The 24,857-nt window shown below is 41.0% G+C and overlaps 1 protein-coding gene across 1 annotated transcript; it reads left to right on the top strand.

Annotated features, from left to right (window-relative positions):
• The first annotated feature begins 1,924 nt into the window (after positions 1-1,924).
• On the top strand, positions 1,925-24,431 carry atp8b2 (ATPase phospholipid transporting 8B2). The gene is made up of 29 exons (XM_006804912.2): positions 1,925-2,072; positions 5,989-6,047; positions 6,146-6,259; positions 7,482-7,580; positions 7,658-7,719; positions 7,850-7,922; positions 8,288-8,358; positions 8,472-8,551; positions 8,970-9,128; positions 9,207-9,295; positions 9,490-9,686; positions 11,258-11,378; positions 11,465-11,552; positions 11,655-11,689; positions 11,777-11,936; positions 12,050-12,238; positions 13,375-13,490; positions 13,756-13,920; positions 14,307-14,418; positions 14,957-15,062; positions 15,911-16,175; positions 16,332-16,515; positions 18,757-18,980; positions 19,068-19,151; positions 19,587-19,832; positions 21,003-21,141; positions 21,496-21,626; positions 22,424-23,026; positions 23,168-24,431. Exons 1-29 carry the CDS (start codon positions 1,961-1,963, stop codon positions 23,264-23,266), a joined length of 4,182 nt encoding a protein of 1,393 aa, XP_006804975.2. The 5' UTR covers positions 1,925-1,960; the 3' UTR covers positions 23,267-24,431.
• Positions 24,432-24,857: the final 426 nt, after the last annotated feature.

Here is a 24,857-nt window from a genome sequence, read left to right as displayed (position 1 = left end):
AACCAGAGTACTAGTTCAAGCTAGTGAACACTAACAAAGGATCTCCAAACAAGTCATACTGTCCCCTTTCTCATTTCTCATTTCCTGCATTCTCAATTCCTCTCATCTTGGTCCTTCCCATCAGAAAGATGAACAGAGGAGGCGACGGAGAGAGAGCACTTTAACAAAATGAGACATCCTGGAGCCGTAACCCAATGTGAAAAGATTTTTAATCAAACCCACACAAACTGTGAAGGGCTGAAAGTTTGATCACACAGTTAAATAACTGAACGGCGTATGGACTGAAAGGACTGTAGAGTTTGTTGCATATATCCCAGCTGTGTGACACCGCTTTGTGTTAAATTAAACACGCTCCTGCAAAGGACACATCTTTTCTGGCAAGCCTCCTCTCTCCTCAGTCCTCCAGATGCATTTTAGGAGCTGAGACGTCCTTCAGTGAGGCGCACTGACATGGATTTCAGGGCCAGAAGCAAGACGACAGAGGAAAGGGGAGACTAGGAGGCACAGATTAGAGAAAGTGAGAAATGAGAAAAGTTCTCTGTTCTCACAGTCTGACGGTTTTGTAAAGCGGGTGTTTTGACTGCAGTTGATGCTCGTTTGGAGAAGAGGCACTGGTGTAAGCAGAAATACTAATTATTAGAATACAAGAAAAGAATAGAGATTAGGTACAGGTGAAATACGAGATTTATGCATGGTAAAAACCTGACTAATGTTGAATGAATGAATGAATGAATGAATTGCCATTATTGATTAGGTGGTAAGTGGCCTATGGTATTTATATACTGCCTTTCTATTCAATTTGAGCTCTCAAATCGCTTTCTACTGCAGTCTCATTCACCCAATCACACTCAGAGTCATACAGAAGTATTAGCCGTGCTTTTATCTATCTATCCCTAAGCCTTCACACGATCTGTGTGCGCTCATCTCTGAAAAGAAAAAGTCAAATCAGAGCTCATGATCTCTGAATACAAGACGCCTGCAGATGCTGATCAAAGTGAAGTGGTTTCATCAGTGATGCATTGCAGGTCATTAAAGAGACTGCCATAATGTAATTGTTGTACCTTGCCGTCATCAGTCCCCATCCATAATTCCTGCCCCGTCAAATCAGTTCTGATAGGTGTAAACTAACTCTTCATGTGCCAAAACAACCTGCTGTTTGTAGAGGAAGTTGCCTGTTCGCCCCCCGCGGTGCTTTGTTTTGGTTTCTCAGGCGCATGCTTGACATATAGATCAGGGAGAGCCTCAGCCTCAACACGAGGATCGCCGCTCAGCACGTGCCCGGGCACCTGTCTGGCCCTTCCCACTGCGGCACACCTAACGTTAGGATCACGCAGGACACTGAACTCCTGCACCGGACATTTTGGCGCCAAACGACAATTGGACTCCACACACGAAAAAACGACTTTGGATCCAAAATGGCGACCAGTTTCGGCTGTAGGACCCGTGGTAATGCGGCTTCCATGGTAACGCCTCTCGCCTTTGAGATTGCGTAATGCCTACATGAGCATCAGTGTTTATGTTTCGGATGAGGCTGACAGTGAGGATGCAGTGAGGATACTTGGTTTGATGACGCTGCACTGTTTGACATCGTTCCTGCAAACTTCACATAAAGCACGATGTTCACAGAAAATACAGGTCCGAGCCCTGCGCTTTATTTTCCTAATTAGAAAAAAAAGATGACATCACTGATCCCGCGGAAGGAGGAAGACAAATCAGCAAGGGGTGGACATCGCGTGCACGTGTGTATATTTTGGGGGAGGGGATGGAGCAATAAGCAACAGAGACTGGGACTGAGTCTCTAATCTAACTTGACTGAGCTGGGGCCGGAGCTTCGTGCGCGCGTCCTTGCGGAGACGTGACGGTCAGATGTGGCTGTGACTTGTTACTGAAACAGCGCATATCCAGCGACTTAAAAAGGAAAAAAAAAAAAAAATCACACTGTGACTTAAAGAAATTTAAGATGACAGTGCTCAAAGACATCCCGGAGAAATGGTTTCCAGTCGTTTTTTTCCCCCTGCAAGGAAAGAAAAAGAGAGGACTGGATGGAAGAAAATCGAAAAAGAGGCGGACAGGTACGAGTCTGTGCGGGGAAAATTAAGGCTGAAGTTGGGAAGAAGTTTTTACTGTCTTCACCGCCAGGAGGCTGTTCATCGTGCAAACTATTTATTTATTTGTTTCCTAATAAATATCATCTCTCATCTTCATCCCATCTGAGTCCAAGTCTCATTCCTGCTGCTTCATCTCTGTCTCACTCTCTTTTGCATATGTGTCATATTACATCTCTGCATCACAGACCTAGTTGGTTTGTTTGGGGTTTTTTGCACTGTAGCACTTTGTGTCATCAGTGACTGTTCACGTTTTTACACATCAGCATTCTCCTAAGATTTGATAACAGAGAGATATCTGTTGTTCTTCTGATTTCACACTTCAGTCTGTATCTTTTGGAGTTGACCCCAACAGCCTTAAACTAGTTGCTTAATCTCAGCTGTTTTCCGGTGTTTCGTGCTGACAGTGAATCTCTGTTACGTCAGTGAATTATGCCAAACACCAGAGTTTTGCTTGGGTCCTGTCTAAATATGTGGCTGATGTTCATGTGGCTGATGTTCATGTCTCTGCTGCGTGAGTCCCTGATCAATCATTCAGGCGCCAGCCCTCCTCTGCACTGCTCCATCTGTATTCTTATTCCTTAGGTTAACTATCTCAAATCACCCTGGATGTGCACCTTCATTTGACCTCCACTCCATCATTCTCTGACTGTGTCACTAGCATTGTTTTCCAGTAAATTAGATCACCGTATGCGCGTGCCGGGCTGCACACGACTCCGCTATCCCCTTTTCACCTAATTAGATCAGCCACTGTGAGTGATGCTCACTTCTCCGCAGTCTGATCTGACCCTGACTTGGTTTTAGTCGTGGCAGGGACATTAGCGCTTCCCGTACTGCAATTCACATTGAATGACTGTGGTCGTTATTGTTCTGAATTCAATCTGCACTAACTCTGTTGTGCGAGTGTGTCGCTTGTGGAGATGTAAGGAGATTGTGTCCTCACATGTCCAGCCATGAGCAGAGACAGTGTTAAAGAGACAGGAAGGTAGATGAAACAAAATTAGTGCTTTTGTATTAGGTTACAGTTACTCTTTCTATATGACATTAGTTATTTTAGTTTAAATCAATATATATTAACTCGTTTGTGTCTCAGCCCTTTATGGAAACCTTATGCTGAAAGTAAGGCTGCCACTGAAAGTTTCTCCGTAATGGCGCTTTATAGATTCACGCAGGTTTACTGTATGGTGTGCAGCTTGCGTCAGGGCTTCTAATGCCCTTGAAGTTGTCAGAGACATTAAACACTTACTGAGCAGTTTGTTAAAGATGCTCATGCATTTAGGCTGAGGTGTTCAGCTTGCACAGCAGTGGCTGGGACAGACACAGGCTGGTCCTGACTTCACATTGGTGCTTAGCTGGCACAAGGATCTTGGCTTTTCCCAGCAGGCTTGGCACTGCACGTCAGACAGATCTCTCTGGTGGACATTTGTCTCAGAAAACAGCACGATGACCTTCGTCTTAGGAGGAGAAATGCCAGAGGGATTGGAAAAGTTTGTGGATTGTGCACAATCACATTCACAGCTCTTTTGCATGCACCCAGAAATCTCACATCTGTCAGATAGAAACTCCAAGAAAGGGAAGTTGATGCCTAAAATAATTTTTCTTATGTAACTATTTAGATTTTTTTTCTAATAAATCGTGCTACTCAACAACAGCCGCAGTGACAGATAGGAATATTAAAAACAAAAGTAACTCACTTGCTTTTGGAAACAATGAAAAACAATTTGCCTCTTCCTGGGGGCTTTGTCACACTTACATGCTTTGGATCATACAAACAAATTTTAATAATGAACAAAGTTAAAGACTACAGTTTTGTATTTACTTGCGTTAACATCACTGTGGAGGAATTATGGTCCACTCTTCTTCGTAGAATTGTTTTAATTTAGTTGCACTGGATGGTTTTCCAGCATGGGCAATCTTTTACAAGTCACGCAAAAATATCTAAATCTGGTTTTGTGGCTTTGGCTCAGGAGGTAGTGCAGGTTATCTATTAATCAGAAGGGCAGTGGTTCAATCCTGCACTTTTTCTGTCTGCATGCCAGAGTGTCCTTGGGTGAGATACTGAACCCCCAAATTGTTGAATGTTAGACAAATATATTAAAAAAAGAAATTGGGAAGGGGCAAATGCTTTTTCAGGGCACTGTGCAACAAATTTTGACCATGCTTTTGTTTTCTCGGCCTTCTTTTTCCGGTCCTGGCAGATAGTTACTCTTCACTGAGCGTGGTTCTGCTTGAGGTCTCTATGTGGTAACAGGGAGTTGCCAGCCTAACAAGCACTTTACCGGAAATTATTGCATTGTTGGGGTTATTTCTATAATGTTGTATGGTCCTTGCTTTACAGTGTAAAGCACCATGAGGTGACCCATATGGAAAAGAAATAGTAAAAACATATATGATTTACTCATGAAAGTGGCCACTTTCTCATTACTTTCATATATTTTTTTAGTAAATATACAAAACATACAAGTTTCATTATATAATTTTCAAGGGATCTTATATGTGTTTTCACTCTTGTATGCTTTTCATACAAGTTTCATACAAGACAGATAAAAACTTTATAAGATTTATATATATCTTTTCCATATGGGGACCGTAGTTGTGAACTGACCTCTTTAATAAACCGGAGCAAAAAACATTTAAATATGCCAATATTTTATCAACATAACAAACAATGATGTAATCATTTCTGCTAGTGTCCCTCTCATTGTCAGTCTCACTCAACACCATCAGCAATAAGTGGACGTAACGTGTTTTTCTAAATTTACTAAAACAACCCTGACAAAGGCGCAGCTGGTCTAAAGCCGACCAGAGCTAATCTGTCACATCAGATCTGTCTTATAACCTGACGGTAAAGTGCAGCTCTAATGGGATCACTTTAAGTGGCCTCTGTCTCTTTTGGTGAAGCTGAATGCAGCAGGGACAAAGATGTAGGTTATGAGCAGTGCGAAAGCTTCACCGTGCTGCAGAAACACAGGAAACCACAGTGTCTTTGTTTATGTGCCGGCATTTGATTATAGCCTATCGGTTTCTGTTGTGTGATGTCCCTTCCTGTGGCACCTCACTGCCTTTCACAAATCTGTCAAAAGTATGCTAAGCACTGTGCTTTTGTGCACAAAACATGCGCTTGGTCTTGGATATTATTACTTTGGTGTGCATGTGTGTGTGTGTGTGCAACCCTGTTCAAAATGACCAGTCATTTCATTTTAAAAGCCATTTCATTAATATTAGAAGAGAAGCAACTGGTGTTGGAGGAAGATGAGGAGGGGAACTCCCAACCTACTTTGCATCAGCATAACAGAAAGCTTAAAACAGCAATAGGATAAAGTGCAAGGTCAGGAGGAGGGGTGCACAAAAGTATGAATACATGCTTCAACACTGCCGGCTGTTTTCTTCCATACTGACCGGTACAACTGCAATTGCACACAATATAATACAGTTTTATATAATAACACTCATACATTCTGAATGTCCATTACCATTAGTAAGTAAGATAGCATCCATAAGTATCTTGTACTTTATATTCTAACCACAATTGAGCCTTCTGTACATACTACTTCATTTGTCTTATTTGTTTTTCTATGCTTATTACTCTTTTCTTTTTTTTTTAGTGTAGTTATTTATTTTACTGTGAGGGCAACTCACAAAGTAAAACAATCATTGCTCAGTGTAACCACTGTGTTTTGGGGTGTATATGACAATGAACGTCTTGATTGCACTGCTTGATTCCCTGTCTTTTGTTTCCAGGTTTTAGGAAGCTGTGAATAGTGCCGACATTTTTAAACTCTGCAGTTTGCTAGACATGCTAAAAATTCGTTCTTATGCAGACTTACTGCATGTGTTTGTTTTGATGCCGTAATGACTCATCTTGTGTGCTGTGTTTCCACAGAGGAGGAGAGAAGGGTCAGAGCCAATGACAGAGAGTACAACGAAAAGTTTCAGTATGCCGTAAGAGAGTTTGCTGTTTTCTATTGTACATATTCGAAATATTTATACTCATAAAGCAATTTAACTGAGAGGTATTTTCTTCCCTCCTAATCCTCCAGAGTAACTGCATCATGACATCCAAGTACAACATCATCACGTTTCTGCCCGTCAATCTGTTTGAGCAGTTCCAGGAAGTAGCCAACACCTACTTTCTTTTCCTGCTCATACTACAGGTGAGAAATCAAAGACAGACAGGAGGCATAAGGGGCACATGATTTTCTAGTTAACGCCCTTAAAGGACCGTGATCAGTAACTGTTAGTTAAAGTTTGGTGGTACAAAATTAGATGAATATTGGTACATTCAAATTCCAAATGGCTGATCTAATCTGTTGTAGAAATGGAAAATAAGCTATTAATAAAAGACTTTCAGGGAAGTAGTGAGCCTCACAGTTTCCTGCACTTGAGAATAAGATGAAAAAAACATCCATGCGGAATATGAGATTAGTTATTTTCATAAAAAATCATTTCAAACACATTTCACTGGCAACAACTGCCTCTTGATAATGTCATAATGTCTAGTAGATGGAGTAACATGAAAATTCATACACACAGTTTGCTCATTGTGTGAATGAGGCAAACTATATGCTGTAAGGCCAGACCAGAGGCCCAAGGCCACTTGCTGCGCCTCTTCCCCCTGTTCTCTCCTCTAGCTTTCCTGTCATAATAAAGCCAGAAAAACACACGCACCAGAGGCTGAACCCCGCTGATCCTTGGAACTTTTTCTGCACACCAGCAGCAAAATTTCATTACGTGCAGTACTTTGGCACTCTACTGTATGATTGTAGTGATGGCATGTTATCAATTATCAATATTTTAAATAATAGTAAATGAGTGTGTAATCAAATGGTATGCAGGGAAACCTGCACATCATTAGCACGTGACTGTGGGGCAGTGAGGATGCTGATTTTAAGTCCAGGCTAACAGAGCTGCTGTTGATTATTTTATGTTTTTGGATTTTTAGAAGCCACTGTAAGTTCTCCTGTTCATTAGGCTAGAGATATTGAGTTAGTTGCAATCTTAAACCTTGCTAGATAAAATGAAATCATACCCCCTCAGCTCCTTTAAACTCATTTCAAAGCCCCAAAATGTTATATTATTTTATAGTTAAACTAAAAGCACGGTTTGGTTCCTAACACTCTGGTGAAGTTAGGGGTCTATTATTGAACAAATGCTTATTTTAAAACTACCCAAACAAACCAGTGTACTGTAGCTTTGTTGTTTTTGCCTCCTTGGTACTGTCTTACCACGATTTTGTACCATCAGGTACACTCACCATCATAACAAGCTGTCTTTGATGTGGCTGGGGTTAGACGTAGCTATCTCTGTATCTTCCACTGCCTTTGTCTTCCTTTTTAAAAGTAATTTGCATAATAAGCTTTGTCTCCCTGTGTTTAGTTGATACCTCAGATCTCCTCCCTCTCCTGGTTCACCACCATCGTGCCTTTAGCTCTGGTGCTGAGCATCACTGCAGTAAAGGATGCCACGGATGACTACGTGAGTATGTTTTCATGCACCACAGGCACAGATACGAGTCTGTATTTCTACTACACGTTGCCTTTTGTCATCTCCAGTTTCGTCACAAGAGCGACAACCAAGTGAACAATCGTCAGTCTCAGGTCCTCATCCGTGGCTCGTGAGTCATTACATCTGACAACTTACCTGTTCAGATTTTACCCATCTTGATTTAAGAGGTTTCTTAAAATAGAGCAGCATCCGCTACTTCTTTTTTTTTTTTACTGTTTCTCTTCGTTTTGCTCTTCCAGGCTTCAAAATGAAAAGTGGATGAATGTTCGAGTGGGTGATATTATTAAACTGGAAAACAACCAGTTTGTGGCAGTAAGTGTGCACCCAGCACAGAAACAAAAGAAAACATAGTGATCAGTAGTCCGAAAAGGCCCATTTATCTACCATTACAACAGCTTAGTGTTCAGCACCAGCATCTCCTCGTGTTTTTAGACCTCTGTTTGATCATAATAGCTTTCAGTAGACCACAAGCTCTGATGCTAAATGGATTGTAATGCATTATGTGCCTCATTAGAAGTGCTACATTTAATCACTAACATGCTTTCAGTTGCAATTATTCTGCCTTTTCTTGTAGCTGTAATAGATGCAAACAGTCGTTGCTCTGTCATCAGCGCTTTTCTAGTTCAGTCCATGTTGACCGTGCTGATGCTAATCTCAGCTGTTGTATCCATTTTCAGGCTGACCTGCTCCTGTTGTCTAGCACTGAACCTCATGGTCTCTGTTACATCGAGACAGCCGAGCTAGACGGGTCAGAAAACACACTGCACCTCAACATCTGTTCGCGTGACCAAAAAAACCCTAAAATCTGCAGAAGGAACGCAACACTACATCTAAACTGCTGTGTGTGGTTTTATCTTGCAGAGAGACCAATATGAAGGTGCGTCAGTCTGTGTCAGTGACATCTGAACTTGGAGACCCGAACAACTTGGCTTCATTTGACGGTGAGTTAGGAGGAGAATCATGCTAATGCACATTTCTGATAACAAATGCACACTAAAATTCACACATACACACAAACAGAGACACACACTTTCTGTACCGCTCCACCACCAGTGAATGGCAGCCTATCACACAGCCACCGCATCACTGTGTCAGCACATCACACCCACACACTCCTCACCTGCTCGGGAAAATGCATTACTGCAGCAAATCTGCTCACGTTTTGCCTGACATCAGCTTACAAAAGGTGTGTGATCCTCCCTCTGTGCACGTGTTCAGGTGCACGACAACAGCGTGATGTCATCCGGGTGATTAATTCAATTCTGAAAACATAGCAGTGACTGGATTCAGATGACTATGAATGAGCATCTAATTTACATTTTTGTATTTTTGCTTGTCCACACTCTTCTTTGTGTGAAGGCGAGGTGGTGTGTGAGCCTCCCAACAACAAGCTGGATCGTTTTTCCGGGACTCTGTACTGGAGAGAGAAGAAATACAGCCTGACCAATCAGAACATGCTCCTCCGAGGATGTGTGCTCCGCAACACAGAGGCTTGCTATGGCCTGGTCATCTTTGCAGGTAGGTGTGTGCATGTTTGCACAGAAAAATAATGCATTTGCTGTATGTTGCAAGTCTTACCCTGTTTCTGTTTGCCAGGCCCAGACACCAAGCTAATGCAGAACAGCGGTCGCACCAAGTTTAAGCGTACGAGTATCGATCGATTGATGAACACACTGGTCCTCTGGGTAGGACATCCCACACTTCTCATTTTCATAGCTCATAACTATTTCAGGAGATGATCTCACTGGCTTGAATTTAGTTTCATATATCTACACTAGTGATGTATTCTGTTCTAACTTAGGCTTAAATGACTACAGATCTTACTGTAAAATTCATTTATTTACTCTCTACTTTTTCTTCTGTGTCCATTTTCTGTCAGATATTTGGCTTCCTGGTGTGCATGGGTATGATCCTGGCTGTGGGTAATGCAGGGTGGGAGAAAGAGGTGGGGTCCTTGTTCCAGAGCTACCTGGCTTGGGACACTCCTGTGAATAACTTCCTGTTCTCGGCCTTCCTCTCCTTTTGGTCCTACGTCATCATTCTTAATACCGTCGTGCCTATCTCTCTATATGTCAGGTAGGAAGAAAACAATAGTTCTATAAGAATATATAAATGATGCTTACAGACAAAAACCCTGTGTTTGCCCTTCCCACATATAAACTGGTGTTTATAAAGAAAGAATGTATGGACCTCATGGATAGAATACTGTGCAAAAGTCTTAAGCCAACCCTCATTTCCTCATATTTTGCTTACTTTTGCTCAAGTGGTCTTGAGCAAAAGTGCTCCAGACTTTCTGAAAATCATTTATAGTGTTTCTTTGGACATTAGCTTCTTTTTCACTCATTTTCAGTCCAGTCCGTGTACCTGACAATGTTCGTAGGAGTGCTTGTTTTTGTGTGTTTGTTAATCATTAAAACATAAAAATGACGACTAACTCAAAACCTAACACCTCAACAACTAAAATGAACTATCTACAACAGATGAATAGCATCTGAAAGTCCTTATGGAATTGGAAAAGACAAAGCAAAGACCTGACGCAGGACCTAAAAGAAGCGTCTGCTGTTCTCTGAAGCTTCATTAGAAATGGCCTCAATAGTAGTGCAGCTGTTAAGAAGTGGCAACAAGTCTGATGGAGTGATGAATCCAAATATGAAATTTTCACAGTGACCGTTCAAATCAAGATGTTCACAGCAGGTAAAGAGAGAGATACAACAGTGTCTACAGCCATCTGTAAAACACAGTCGAGGCTCTGTCTTGGTTTCAGCATTTCAGTGATCCCAAACACACTGCCAAAGCAGTTAAAGCATACCTGGATTTAAACACACACACACACATATATATAAACATTTATAAACTTTACTTCTTCCTTATATCTTGCAATCTGTGTGTCAATAGATGGCTGTACTTCAAAATATCAAGAAATGATGGGTTGCACAACAATTTGCATAATACTGGACTTGTGACCATGCGTGTTCCCAACTTTACATAGAAAGTCAACCACAATACTTGGAAGTAGAGATAAAGATTAGACAGCGATTAATATAAAGCAGCAGTTGGAGATAGTGTTTGCCATTTGCAAACATCATTGAAAATTTATCGTGTACTTGGTTTTATCAGTCCTCTTATTGCAGTCATTCATTGGTAATATTAGTGCTGTAAAACGCTGGTGCCTAGCGGTACAATGGCCCCAATTATTTTTCATTTACGAGAGTTTTTCTTCTGTTTGTGTCTCCAGAAGTCAAGCTAGTTGTGGTCTTTTGTTTTCCAGACAGCTTCAGGTGCAAATACGAGTGCAAGTATTGAAAGTATTGGTGTCTATATCCAGTCAGAGAAGTGGAAATGAGAGTTGTGCACATGTGTAAATTTCATAATGACTGAGATTTAGAAAAGAGGAACATGCACACAGCTGTATAAACGTGATTTTAAAAAATCACTACATGCTTTTCTGTCTTTACATGCACACAATCTTACTGTGTATGCAGAGATCTGGTCCTTAGTAATCAGTAACTCAGTGAACTGCACTGACTGCATGCCAAATGTATTTGGCCAGAAAATCTTTGTATTGTTCTGTGCTTACTTAGTTACATTTATTTTAAACTGTGAACGGCTCGGAGTTTGTAACCTCTCCCCTTCCTCGCCTGCTTCAGTGTGGAGGTGATCAGGCTCGGTCACAGCTACTTCATTAACTGGGACCAACAGATGTTCTGCTCACAATGTAACACAGCAGCTGAGGCCAGGACCACCACTCTGAACGAGGAACTGGGACAAGTAAGTGTCCAGACTCACTCTGTACTCTGCAAATCCATCCATCGTGCTTTGCTTTGAGTAGTTATATACTCCTAAAATGATCCTAGGTTGAATACATCTTCAGTGACAAGACTGGAACGCTCACTCAGAACATCATGACGTTCAATAAGTGCTCCATCAATGGACAGAGTTACGGTAAGGACACACACAATACATGTGCATGTAGCAGAGACCGTATGTATATACGTGATATACGTATATCAGACCTCATACATGTGGTACCGATGTGTTTGTCAGGTGATCTAACAGACCCACTGGAAACTCAGCCAAAGGTGCGTATGAGTATTTCTTGATAAATCATAGATCACATGCATGTCTGTTATCACCTGTGATTTTATTTATCACTCATTTGTCTTCAGAGGCTGGACTTCAGTCCCTTCAACCCGCTGGCGGACCCAGACTTCTGCTTCTATGATGACAAGCTGCTGGAATCAGTGAAAGTGGGAGACTCGTGCACTCATGAGTTTTTCCGCTTGCTCTCCCTCTGTCACACTGTTATGAGTGAGGAGAAAAGTGAGGGTGAGCTTAAAAAAAGAGAGAAGCTGCAAAACAGCAAATAATGACATCAAAACTCAACATCTGCTCATTTGTTATCGTATAATATTTAACGACTGTTTTACCTGCCTGCACAGGAGAGCTGGTTTATAAGGCTCAGTCTCCAGACGAGGGCGCTTTAGTGACGGCGGCTCGAAACTTTGGCTTTGTGTTTCGCTCCCGAACACCTGGGACGATAACCACCACAGAAATGGGACGCACCGTCACCTACTCGCTGCTCGCCATACTGGACTTCAACAACATACGCAAGCGAATGTCTGTTATAGGTATGCAGCAATCCGTGCCTTTTCTTCTGATTTAACTACAAAAAAATAATAATAATAATCTGAATATTTTTAGTTTATATTTAAAAAGAAGAAAAAAAAGAAAGAAGCTAAAAAATCACTCAGCAGTGTTGGCTTAAGAAAATAACCACTTGTACTTACTCAGAGCCACGTTATTGAAGAATGTGTGCTTTTTCTTCATGTTTTTAACTTTCCTGGATGACCTGTGTATGGTGGCCCCGAGAGGTCAAATGCACAGCAACATAAGAAAACACCAGTAAATAGAAAAATTCTACAAAAGCACACAATGGAAAAGGAAACAATTATGCAAAAACAACACTTATAAATCATTGGCTTCTTTCAAGCGTGTCTCAGTGCAATCCTCCACATATTTTGGTTTCTGTCACTTACGTCACATTATTGTCTTGTTTTGTGAGCTTTCGGTTTTTTTAACTTTCATTGTGCATTGTGTGCTTTTGCAGCATTTTTCTGTTTGTGTTTTCGTAAGTTGCAGTGCATTCGACCTTTCAGGGCCACGTGTATCTGCAATGTCACAAGACAATCACTTAACAGCTTGCCATAGCAGAAACTGGTATGGCTGTACAGTGCTGTTGTACAGGATGGCATTGTGGTGCAATCTTTATCTTTGTTGCCACATTGTTACATAAAAGTTCTGGGTTTTAACCTTTGTTTTCAGGGTTTTTTGGTCTTTCTGTGTGAAGTGGGTTACTCTGGCTTCCTCCCACAGTCCAAAGACGTGCATGTTAGGTTAACTGGTGATTCTGGACTGCCCGTGAACGTGTATGATTGTCTGTCTCTCTGTGGCGGCCCTGCAATAACCTGGTGACCTGTGTAGGGTGTATCTCACCTCTAGACCCATTACAGCTGAAATATGCTCCAGCCCAAAACAAGTGAACCTGAATTGGATGAATGGATGAATATGCTGTAAATTTGACCTCTGGTCATAAATTACTTTTACCTCTGCTGCCAGGCTCTGAGGACACACACATACACCCATAATTATAAAGACTACCGGTGGCCTTTGTTGAAGAGTTCTTCTGTTATTGTAAAGGTGATGGAAAAATTGTCTGAATTGCTGAGATTGTTTTTTTCTTCATTTCTCTCTTTTTTATTTTCAGTACGTAACCCAGAGGGCAGGATTCGTCTCTACTGTAAAGGAGCTGACACTGTTCTGTTGGAAAGACTCCACCCTTGTAACCAGGAAGTGATGAGTATTACTTCAGACCACCTCAATGTAAGTCAGCTCTTGGACGGATGGCTTGAGCTGCACTGCCATCTAGAGTCTCCACACTTTAAAACAACTTTTAACAGCATTTTATTTTTATTTACCTTCTCCTAATGAGACAGTCAACCTCATCATGGCAGGACACATTTCTTAGATTAAGTATAAGTTAAAAATCATCAAACAACACTACTTAATTCTTAGTCATGTGATTATTAATGTCCCTGCTGTTTATTTTTGTTTTTCTACATGTTTATGTGTATAATTTTGGTGCTAGGAGTATGCAGCAGATGGGTTACGGACCCTGGCTCTGGCCTACAGGGACCTGTCAGAGGATGAATGGGAGGCCTGGTCAGAGAGCCACCGCTTTGCTGATAAGGCCACAGACTGCAGGGAGGATAGACTGGCAGCAGCTTATGAGGAAATAGAACAAAATATGATGGTCAGTGAGTTTATTTTCAGATAATGTATGAATCTGTATCAAGATAATGTGTCTTATTTATTGCGTGTGTGTGTGTGTGTGTGTGTGTGTGTGTGTGTGTGTGTGTGTGTGTGTGTGTGTGTGGGCCCATTTGCCCTTCATGTAAGTTCAAATAAAGTAAAAATGTTGCAATGAGCAAGGGGAACTTGTTGGGATCACTGAAACTTAAGCAGTTTGAGGGAAATTCCTTTCTTTTACTTTCTATATTTGGAGCACACATATGCTTTTGAGTTTGGATTTTCTACTCATAGTGTTATCACAAAAATTGCATTTAAGCCCGTCTTAAATTTCCTTAAATATGACATTTATTTGTTTGTGTTTCTCTCTCTCTCGGCCTGTGGTTCTAGCTTCTGGGTGCCACTGCTATAGAGGACAAGCTGCAGGAAGGCGTTCCAGAGACCATCGCTGTCCTCTCTCTGGCTAACATTAAAATCTGGGTTCTTACTGGAGATAAACAGGGTGAGATGCACACAGTTTTGCACCAGCTTTCAGAACTTAGTGTGCATGTTTAAAACATTTAAACCGTTTAGACAAGGGTTTAAAACGCAAAAGAATCTGCAAAATTTAAAGTAATTATAGAGCAGCATCCTTGTGATGAGGAGGTTGTTGAAACTGAAAACTTTAAGCATCAGTGCATCTATTTGCACCTTGACTGTGTGGGTGTATTGTCATTCATGTAAACATACAGTACTGCTACACCCCTCTTGCTTTTGTAGTCTGAACCTATTTACTGGGCTAGCACTGGAAAAATTAATTTCTGGAAGTTTATTATGTATTCTGTCATAACCAAAGGACCGTAGGCTGTAGGAATGAGTGCAGTGAATGAAAAATAAAGGGACATGTTGACTGACATGCCTGCAGCAGCTATTATAGTATAAGGCCAGAGGCATGCCTGCAAAGGGAGAAGTAGCTGAAATGACGAGCAGTACATTAGCAAATAGCTTTTAACTGAAGCAGCACTTGTATTTGTTAGATCCTCTCCCATTCCTTCACACAGAAACGGCTGTAAACATAGGCTACTCCTGCAAGATGCTGACAGATGATATGACCGAGGTTTTCATCATCAGTGGCCACACCGTCCAGAGCGTACGGCAAGAACTCAGGTCAGTCTGGTTATGTGCACACTGTACTAGACTGTACACTGTGGGATCTAGATAAATGCCAAACTCCAGATGACGGGCGGGCAGAAACTAAGAAATGTATGCATGATTGAAGTCGGTAGGTGTGGTAGCAAAATGTTCCAACTACTCTGTGAGAATCACTCGACAGTGACCAGAGCTTCTTGACTCATTTCTAGTCAAATCATCCAGCTCACCCTGTAAGGACTGATTCATGACCCTGACATTTTAGATAAAAGCAAAAAGGAATCATTTAAAGAGATTTTTCCCAGACTTCAGTGATCAATTCAAAATGACATGAACTGATAGCAAAGGGTTAGAGTCCCAGTCATCACTGATTATGGCTGAGAACTCCCAAGGTTAAATATGAGCAGCATTGCAACATACCCCTTAACTATGAAGTCAGTCTTTTTTCTTTTTTTTTTTTAGAAAGTGAGCAAATCCAGTGTAATGGTGCAAAGAAGACACTTTGAGAGTCAAAAAACAAAACAGCCAAAGAATAAAATTATCTTTCAAAGACAAAACTCTAAATTGGTATTTTGATGTTCTTTGTGCAATGTTCAAATTCACTTGGAAAGTGCAATTACTCAAGTTATAAAGAGCCTATATTGGAATATCAGGCTCAGGATAAAACCTGCCATTATCACTAATCTTCTTCACATCCATGTTACTTTTCCAACTATCCCCTATGTACTTGCTTTTTTGAGTCTATATTCCTTATCCCACACTCAGATCTCTTTTTTTTGCTGTGCATGATCATGTTGTCATGTAATTATGTCTCTGTGATGCAGATAGACACTGTTGATGTGGGCTTTGTTTGTCTTCCTCTCTAGAAGAGCGAGGGAAAGGATGATTGAGCTGTCACGTACCAGAGATGGAGTTAAAGAGGAGGGAATGCAGGGATGGGGGGAGCCATGTTTCAATGGAAATGGATTCAAAGAAGGACAAGAAGGAGGTGATACGGCAGGCGGAAGTGGAAGAGGAGGAGGAGTGGGGAAGCAGCTGCATGGCTCTCCCCTTCCTCCTCCTCTGCCTCTCTCTAACTTAATGGACAACATCTCAGGAGAGTTTGCCCTCGTAATCAACGGTCACAGTCTGGTATGAATAACACTCCTGCATGATATCTGTCATGGAAATTTAAGCTTAGTTACATAAAAACAATTCTTTCTCATTAAGTACTTTTCTTCAAAGCAGCAACTTGGACTCCTTTTACCGCCTGAACGTCTAAAACCTCTCTCCGTTGTCTTGTGGTAGGCCCACGCTCTCGAAGCAGACATGGAGGCAGAGTTTGTGTCGACAGCGTGCGCGTGCAAAGCGGTCATCTGCTGCAGAGTCACGCCACTGCAAAAAGCTCAGGTGGTGGAGCTCATCAAGAAGCACAAGAAGGCCGTCACGCTGGCTATAGGAGACGGTGCTAATGACATCAGCATGATCAAAAGTGAGTTGTGCAAAAGTGTAACTGAAATATTGTTTTCAGAAAAGAAGAGAGAAGTTGGGTTTAGCCATTTGGGTGGCTTGTCTACTTTTAAGCAATGGAAATCCTAAGCAGAAGTACGGCTGTAGAAGTTGTTTATCTGCACGCTGTTCCTAGTAGTGATGTAGGTCATGTGGAAATCTGTGTTGCAGGACTCCTCCTGAGGTAAAGGTTTGGTTGTCAGTGTTCTTTTAGGCCTTATTAAAAATGATTTGTTCACTGCTTATAGATGGATGTGACGCCGACAAACAAAACAAATCGACAGAAGTCACATTTAATTTTAGTGTCACTCCTAAAATCCCAAAACACCAAATATGTCCTGTTAAGCTTTGAAAAGATGTTTAGAAGAAAACGTATTTGTGTTTAATGGAAAGGAGGCTTGTGTTTGAACTGTTCATTGTACAAATAATTGTACTAAGACTGAACTATACTGTCAATCATTGCTTCATAATATTTATTTCTAAGCTTAAAGGCAAACTAAAAGAGAAAACTATTAATACCTCAGCACTCTGTTTCTCTGCATGTCTTGTAATCAGTGTGTTGTAAGTGCATCAGCCTGTGTGTGTTTGTCTGTGGATGTACATCATGTCTACATATCTGCATGCAAGTGCAAAACAGAAATGCAATCAGTGCAGTAGTGAGGAGGAGGATTGGTTCACTTCCTGTAATTTCTGATTTAAAAATCTCGAAACAATCAAACGTTTTCCCCCCTTGTGCTCTTTTTGTCCAGCTATTGAAAATGGAACACATACTCTAGTTAAACTGAGAATTATGGTTTTACTGATGGTAATGCTGGTTTCCCAATCAGTTACCAGCAGTTAGTGGGAAGTTTGTGGGAAGTTTGTGGGAACCTTGGGTTCCCAAGTTGTGAAAACATTTTCTGGCTACCGCTTTCTTCCTCCACATAATGTTGTGTGGCATTAGTCTTCTCAACAGGAAGGTAATGAGCATGCTAACGTTGCTAAGTTATTCAACATGGCATTAACTATAGCTCATAACCGAGAGAACAGGTTAGAAAATGATAAAGTTTTATTAGCTAGAGTTAGCTTTTGCCACAGTTTTCACTTATTAGATTGTGTAAAATACAGACAGCAGGGCCTAAAGGTAACCTGTTGTGTCCATATGTCCCTGTACTCTATTTCTTTTCTCTTGGACTCTGCAAGTAGCTTTATATTATTCACAGTTTATAATAATCCTATTTATTTATTATTATGCTCTGGTCCTTTATGCAACAGTTGTTTTATTTCAGTCTTTCTTCTGACTGTCTGCCCTTGATAAACAGAAGGTTTGAACAGTAGGCGTGTGAGGTGTCAAAGCTGAGTGCTTTGGATGACCATTTTGGTTTTCCCCTCTCATTGATATCATACACATCTGAGAAAAAAACAGTGTGAAACTTTTACCATTGTCTACACTGGGGCAAATAAGTGTTTGCCCCATTCTGGTTTCTTAGTTCTTTGCATATTTGTCACACTCATCGTGTTTCAAAGGTTCAAAGAAATTTCAATATGAGACTGCAGGCCTCATTTGCTTCAGTTAAGATCAGAGTTTGTGAGTCAACAATAAGAAAGAGATTCAACAAAAATGGCATCAATGGGTGAATTCAAAAGTTAAAAAACCACTAGTGACCAAAAAGAACACAAAGGCTTGTTTCAAAAACATCAATTATCAAAAACATCTTGATGATCTCTTTTGTGAAAATATTCTGTGGACTGATGAGACAAAAGTTGAACTTTTTTAAAGGTTTGAGTGCCTTTGGCATAAAACTAACACAGCTTTTCATAAAAAGGACATCATACCAATAATCACACATGGTGGTTGTACTGTGATCTGGGGTTGATTTGCTGCTTCAGGACGACTTGCCATAATTCATGGAAGCCTAAATTCTGCTCTCTGCTGAAGAAGAATCTCCAGCCATCAGTTCGTGCCCTGAAGCTCAGTCTCACTTGGGTTATGCACCAGGACAATTAACACACAGCAAGTCCACCTCTGAGTGGCTCAAAAAACACACAAAAAAATGAAAGATTTAGAGTTGTCTAGTGAAAGTAAAATTTCTTTGATCATCTGAAACGTGTAAGTGTGACAAATATGTATAAAAACTAAGACATCAGGAAGGGGTCAAATCCTTTTTCCCAGCACTGTCTGTATAGAAAACTGGGGGAAAAAATCTCTTGAATTTGTCTTTTCATTTCATCTGCACGCTTCCAGGTGCTCATATTGGAGTTGGTATCTCAGGTCAGGAGGGCATCCAGGCTGTGCTAGCCAGTGACTACTCCTTTTCCCAGTTCCGCTTTCTACAGCGCCTCCTGCTGGTCCACGGCCGCTGGTCCTACCTGCGTATGTGCCGTTTCCTCTGCTACTTCTTCTACAAGAACTTTGCCTTCACCATGGTGCACTTCTGGTTTGGCTTCTTCTGTGGTTTTTCTGCCCAGGTCAGAGAGTAGAGGTTATGATAAAAGCATAGTATAAAGAGTTACAGTCATGATTATAACTCTGTCTGTGTGTGGTTTTTTTTGTAGACTGTATACGATCAGTACTTCATCACACTCTTCAACATTGTCTACACCTCCCTCCCTGTGCTGGCCATGGGGATATTTGACCAGGTCTTTCACATTTATTCCTTTGTATTGAGCTCTCATAAGATTTTATTTTACATTTCATTTTTATAAAACTCCATGAAGTTTCATGAATCAGAAAAAAATTTTCTTTTGCATTTGAAATCTGCCTCATGAATTTAAAAAAAAAAGTATATAAGACACGTTTTTGGCCAGAGTCTATCACGTTGGACCATTGCTAAAAATACTGCACACATTGTGGGAGAAAACTAGAACAGACACAAAAAGGTCCCAGACAATCAAGTTCAACACCACATCCTTTTAACTGAGGTGACAGTACTCAGGATTAGCGTGAAATATGGAACTGTTTTCACATGCTGATGTTAGCATTTTGCTCAGAACACCAAGCCACAATTTTTGGCTGTAGTTTCTATATAATGTTATTTTAGTAAACGCAGCGTCTCACTTCCTCTATGAATGCAGGATGTTCCTGATCACAGAAGTTTGGAATATCCAAAGTTGTATGAGCCCGGGCAGCTCAACCTCCTCTTCAACAAGAGAGAGTTCTTCATCTGCATTGCCCAGGGCATCTACACATCAGTGGTGCTGTTTTTTGTTCCATATGCTGTCCTGTCCAATGCCACTCAGAGCAACGGAGTACCCCTCGCTGACTACCAGACCTTTGCAGTCACCACAGCGACAGCCCTGGTTATTGTGGTCAGTGTACAGGTGAGGAACTGTAGAGTGCTTTAAGCAGGCGACTGTCTCACAGAGTGCTGTGCAAAGTGTTGAGCCACCCCTCATTTCTTTATATTTTACTTCAAAGGAGCCAGACTTTCTGTCATTTCTGGTCTTGCAAGGTTTTTCTTTAAATTACATTCCCAGTTTCTTCTCATCTAGTCTTTGTACCTAATTACTTTCAGAGAAGGATCTTTTTTTTCATTTGTATTGAAAATAACATCGTGAAGAAATATAGATGCATCTGGCGCTGCAGTTTAGCCATCTACTGTTCATCAAAAGTGGTCTCAGTGGATGAGAAACTCTCTCTTCCTTTAGAAGAGGTATGCCAAATTACACATGAACTGAACTTAAATAATCAGTGGCTTCAGGCTTTATGGAAGGATGAATCCAAATGTGAAATTTTTGTTTCAAATCATCATCAATACGTACGGAGAACAGTGAGTCATCTATAAAACATGGTGGAGACTCCGTCATGGTTTATAGCAGCATTTCAACCAGTGGTGTTGGAGAACTTGTCAAAATTGATGAAACGCCGGAAAAGTGCCATCAGATTTTGACCCGCCATGCAGTACCATCGGGAAAGCATCTGATTGGCAACAGCTTCATTTTTCAGCATGACAGTGATCCCAAAGACACTGGGAATGCAGTAAAGGTGCACCTAAAAAAACACTATGAGTCATGGACTGGCCTCCCCAGAGCTCAGATCTCAACATTACTGAAGGATTGTGGGATCATGTCAACAGAGAACAGAACAAAAGGAAGCCAAGATCCAAAGTAGAGCTTTGAGGCTCTACTTAAAGAAGCCTGGAGAAATATTCCTGAAGACTACTTAAAGAAATTACAAGAAAGCTTGTCTAAGAGAGCTCAGGCTGAGATGAAGATTAAAGATGGTCATACACAATATTAATTTTCAAACTCATTAGAATTGTGTATTAATGCTTATATCCTGTATTTCCATGTATATTTGCACAGATTTCAATAAACCGCTGCACCTGTTTCCCATTTTACTAGCAAAATATAAAGAAATGCAGGGAAGTGGCAAGCTCAGTGTTGTATAACAATTAATTGTTCAGGAGTGGCATATTAACTGTGAGCATCTGCTGTTTTCTGGGGGTTTATTCTTTTTGTTTTGTTTTGTTTGCATGTCTGTGTTTGTAGATTGTTCTCGATACCGGCTTCTGGACAGTGTTCAACCATGTGTTTGTGTGGGGCTCTCTGGGCTCCTATTTCATCATCATGTTTGCTCTGCACAGTCAGACCCTCTTCAGGATCTTTCCTAATCAGTTCCACTTTGTAGGTTCGTCCCTGCTCCCATTTCTCAGCCACATGTGTGCCAGCAAATCAAATACTGTAATTCTTCTTAGCCGATATCATTCTGCCAACACCAATTTGTTTTCATTGATAATTTACATACTTCCATTTTTTGTATTGAAAATCACTCACAGTTTTTAGACTCACATTTTGTGAGTCTAAAAACTAAACACAAGTAAGTTTCAGTACTGAGAATAGATTGATTTTGTATAATCTGATATCACTTCATTGCACCACATGCATTACTGTTGGAGATAATAATAATAATCATGTGTACACAGTGAAAAGCAAGACGTGTCTAAAACACATTTGTCTGTTCTCTGTCTGTTTGTAAGTGCAGGTAGTGCCCAGAGCACATTATTGCAGCCAGTCGTGTGGTTAACGATTGCACTGGCAACAGCAATATGCATAGTTCCAGTTTTGGCGTTCCGCTTCCTCAAGCTGGACCTCAAACCTCAGCTCTCAGACACGGTGAGAAAACACACAAAAACACAGCGTTTCTAACACTGATGTCTCCATCTTCTTCCTTGCAACATGCTTTACAGTCTTTCTAGAACGTCAGTTTGAACTCTGTGCAATGATTAACTGCATGTGTAAAAACATTTTATCTTTGTGTGTCTTTGTGTGGGGTGGTCGGGACTTATTGCTAACCGACACAGTGCACTTTAATACCCTGCAAATATTGACCTAATCAGTTTCCCCTAATGTCATGACTTGCTTTCAGTAAATTCATCCAAGATAAGTGTGTGGCTTTATCAGACGTTATGTCTTGAGCTTAGCCGTGCGTCCAACCGAAGCCGATGTCAAGATGTTGTGAAGAAGTTCCTGCTTTGATTTGCATGTAGTTTCTCAACAGTCACTATTACTGATTTTTTTATGATGAGGTTAATTTTGATATTTGGTTTAATTTAAGTGCAAAATGTTCTGGGTTTCGATGACCTAAAACATGAGTTTAAAAGCAGCAGAAATAGTTTGATGAACTGCTGGATAGATGCAGTGCCTACAAAGACTAAAAATAAGGCAGGATGCATAAAAGTTTGAAAAAATGTGATGGTTTAGAAGTCCTAAAACTGAAAGTTTTGCTGAAACTTTCAGTTTTAATTTTGTTGTCAAATGGTGCAAATATTAGTTTGAGTTTTTGTTTTGTTTTGGGGGGATTTATTTTTTGTTTTTTGTTTTTGGATGATCTTATTTGTGTGGCTATGGTGAACTAGCCGTGTTCCTATAAGCTGAAACAATGTCCCATATTCTGTCTCATCGTTCTCCAGGTTCGTTACACTCAGCTGGTGCGGCAGAAGAGACGAAAGCCGCCAGGTCGTAACACTGGAAGTGCTTGGCGTGGTACCGGCAGTGTGTCAGAGGGTCGTCTGGGCGCCCGTGGTGGTTCAAGGAGATCCGGCTATGCCTTCGCCCATCAGGAAGGCTTTGGAGAGCTAATCACATCAGGGAAAAATATGAGGCTCTCGTCTCTGGCCCTGGCATCCTTTGCCTCCAGACATAGCTCCAGCTGGATTGACACGCTCCGCAGGAAGAAGCATACTCACACTCCCCCCAGCACCTCAGGGGAGTGCAGCCCAGCACCCAGTTTCATCTCTGTGTCGGTTCCACCACTTTCAAACTCTTCGTCTGTTCTGGGCGGCTCTCAAGAAACACCGATCGAAGAGGAAACGGTCGTGGCACCAGCTCAGAACACACAGATGATCCCTGCTTCAGTCACACAAACCTTCCCGGCTTTGGCACCAGATGCAGAAGCTCCTGCGTCTCAAGTTTCAGCTCAGGCCACCAGTTCTGGCGTTTTAACCCCCACTGCAGCAAAGTCCCAGGGGGGAGACTCGCCTGGAGGCTGGACCCTTTCTCTGGGGACCGTGCAGGTCATTTGGGGTTTTATGATGTAGCAGTAACACAACAGTTATATAACATATGCAACAATACACACTAGCACTTTTATATCTGTGTGATGCAACTCTTCTAACACCAAGCTAAAACATAACCTTCCTTTCTTTGTCCAACAGGAAGCTCTGTTTGGTTGGAAGGGTATTGCATCTCGTGCCAGTTCATCCAACAGTCCGGGCCCAACCTCTATTGCCAAGGAAACCAACCAGATTAAGTGAAACGTAAACATCTGATGGATGAATTCTATATTTACTGCGTGTACCAGACACACAAACTGTACACACTGTGTGCTTTTCTGGAGAGAACACAAAGACTGTTATTTAAAAAAAAACTTTACCCGCACAGTGTTCTTGTCTCAAAATGCATCAGTTACATCCGGATCTCTGCAGGAAGCGACATATCGTCTTATGACATGAACTTTCTCAGCCATAAATTAAGATTTACTGGTGAGATATTTGAGCGCACAGTGTGTGGTGGTTATGTTAATGAATGCTTGAGATTTACAGTACATAACTGAGGGACAGAAGCAGGTGCAGAAACAAATGTCAAAGTAGCCTTTGAAAGATTGTTTCTGCTTATTTCACAAGCCTCACTCACAACTAAGCCACTCAGCACCTCTCAGTAATGAGACGAATGAGCAAGCAGAATCATAACAGTTTTAACCAGTGAAGTGCAAGCTGTATTATCTGCAAAGGTTCTCAATGAGAATGGTATTTTAATTCAAAGTATTCTCCCAAAGGTCTGTTTTCTTTAGTTCTTACTTGTTATACTGTAACTCTTCCCACATTTGCTTTTTTTGCATCACATTGATGTGTTTATGTGTGATTTAAAGCTAGGCCTTTTTTTTGGTCTAACAAAGGCCAGATCATGTTAATGTGCCTCTGATGTAACGCAGACGTAAGAACAGAATGGAAAGACTTCACTTTAGGCCAGTTCTGCAGAAAAGAAAAGGTAGAAGAAAAATTTAAAAAAAATTTTAAAAAGTGATATGTTAAATTCCTAATCATGATTGTTGTCATTGTGAACAGTAGTGCTTATCCGTACTGTAAACATATACTCCAGTAAAGTGCTTTATATTCATTTTTGTTCATGAATTAAAGAAAGGAAGTTGTTTGTGGACAATCATGCCTTAACAAAGCCAAAATATCGCCCCCTTTTTTCTTTTCTTTTTTCCACCCCTCCACTAATCCAAGTGTTGATGCACCTCAGACTTGGATAATCATTAAATAGGGTAACCAAAGGAACACTGACCTGCTCTTGGACATCTCTCTGTACTACGGTCAGCAACAGGCAGTTGAAACACAGTTCACGTGATCTGCAAAATCTGGTCTAAATGAATGTACTGTACAGTTTTAGCAAGAGACAGGTCTCTGTGGAAGTGTGGATGTGAATGATATTGAATAAAAATCTGATTTCTCTTTGACATGAGGGAAACATGCTGTGTCTGTGCAAATGATTTACGCATCAAACGAAGTTTCAGGTGGAAATGACTCCCCGTATATATATATATATATAATGAAATATTAAAAGCTTCAGTCTGTATTGCCACATTTGCCACTTTCCTTTCGTGCGCCATGGTCTATGTGCTAAAAACATTACAGTAAGAAAACAGGATATGTGAAAATATTTTTAAGGAACTTTCTAAGTTAAGAGATTTTTCATAAATGAATATTAATATAGCAGAGCTATATTCAGCTTTCGCTGGGTTGGGGGGCTTATTTTGATGCTGAGGAGGATTTCCTCTGTGTAACGGCGCTGAACAAGGGGAAGAGCGCAGGGATTTCACAATAACGGGTCTCATGGACAGCA

This window comes from Neolamprologus brichardi, chromosome 11 (assembly GCF_056152115.1).
Source record: "Neolamprologus brichardi isolate AB-2024 chromosome 11, ASM5615211v1, whole genome shotgun sequence".
Classification (NCBI taxonomy): domain Eukaryota; kingdom Metazoa; phylum Chordata; class Actinopteri; order Cichliformes; family Cichlidae; genus Neolamprologus; species Neolamprologus brichardi.
This window is presented reverse-complemented; position numbering and strand designations above follow the sequence as displayed.

Bases quoted from the DNA above. Each gene is read 5' to 3' on its own strand.
- atp8b2 (XM_006804912.2), top strand. From the start codon at position 1,961: ATGACAGTGCTCAAAGACATCCCGGAGAAATGGTTTCCAGTCGTTTTT. The intron at 8,552-8,969 runs GTGAGTTAGGAG...CTTTGTGTGAAG, and splicing joins CAACTTGGCTTCATTTGACG to GCGAGGTGGTGTGTGAGCCT. The intron at 9,687-11,257 runs GTAGGAAGAAAA...CGCCTGCTTCAG, and splicing joins CCTATCTCTCTATATGTCAG to TGTGGAGGTGATCAGGCTCG.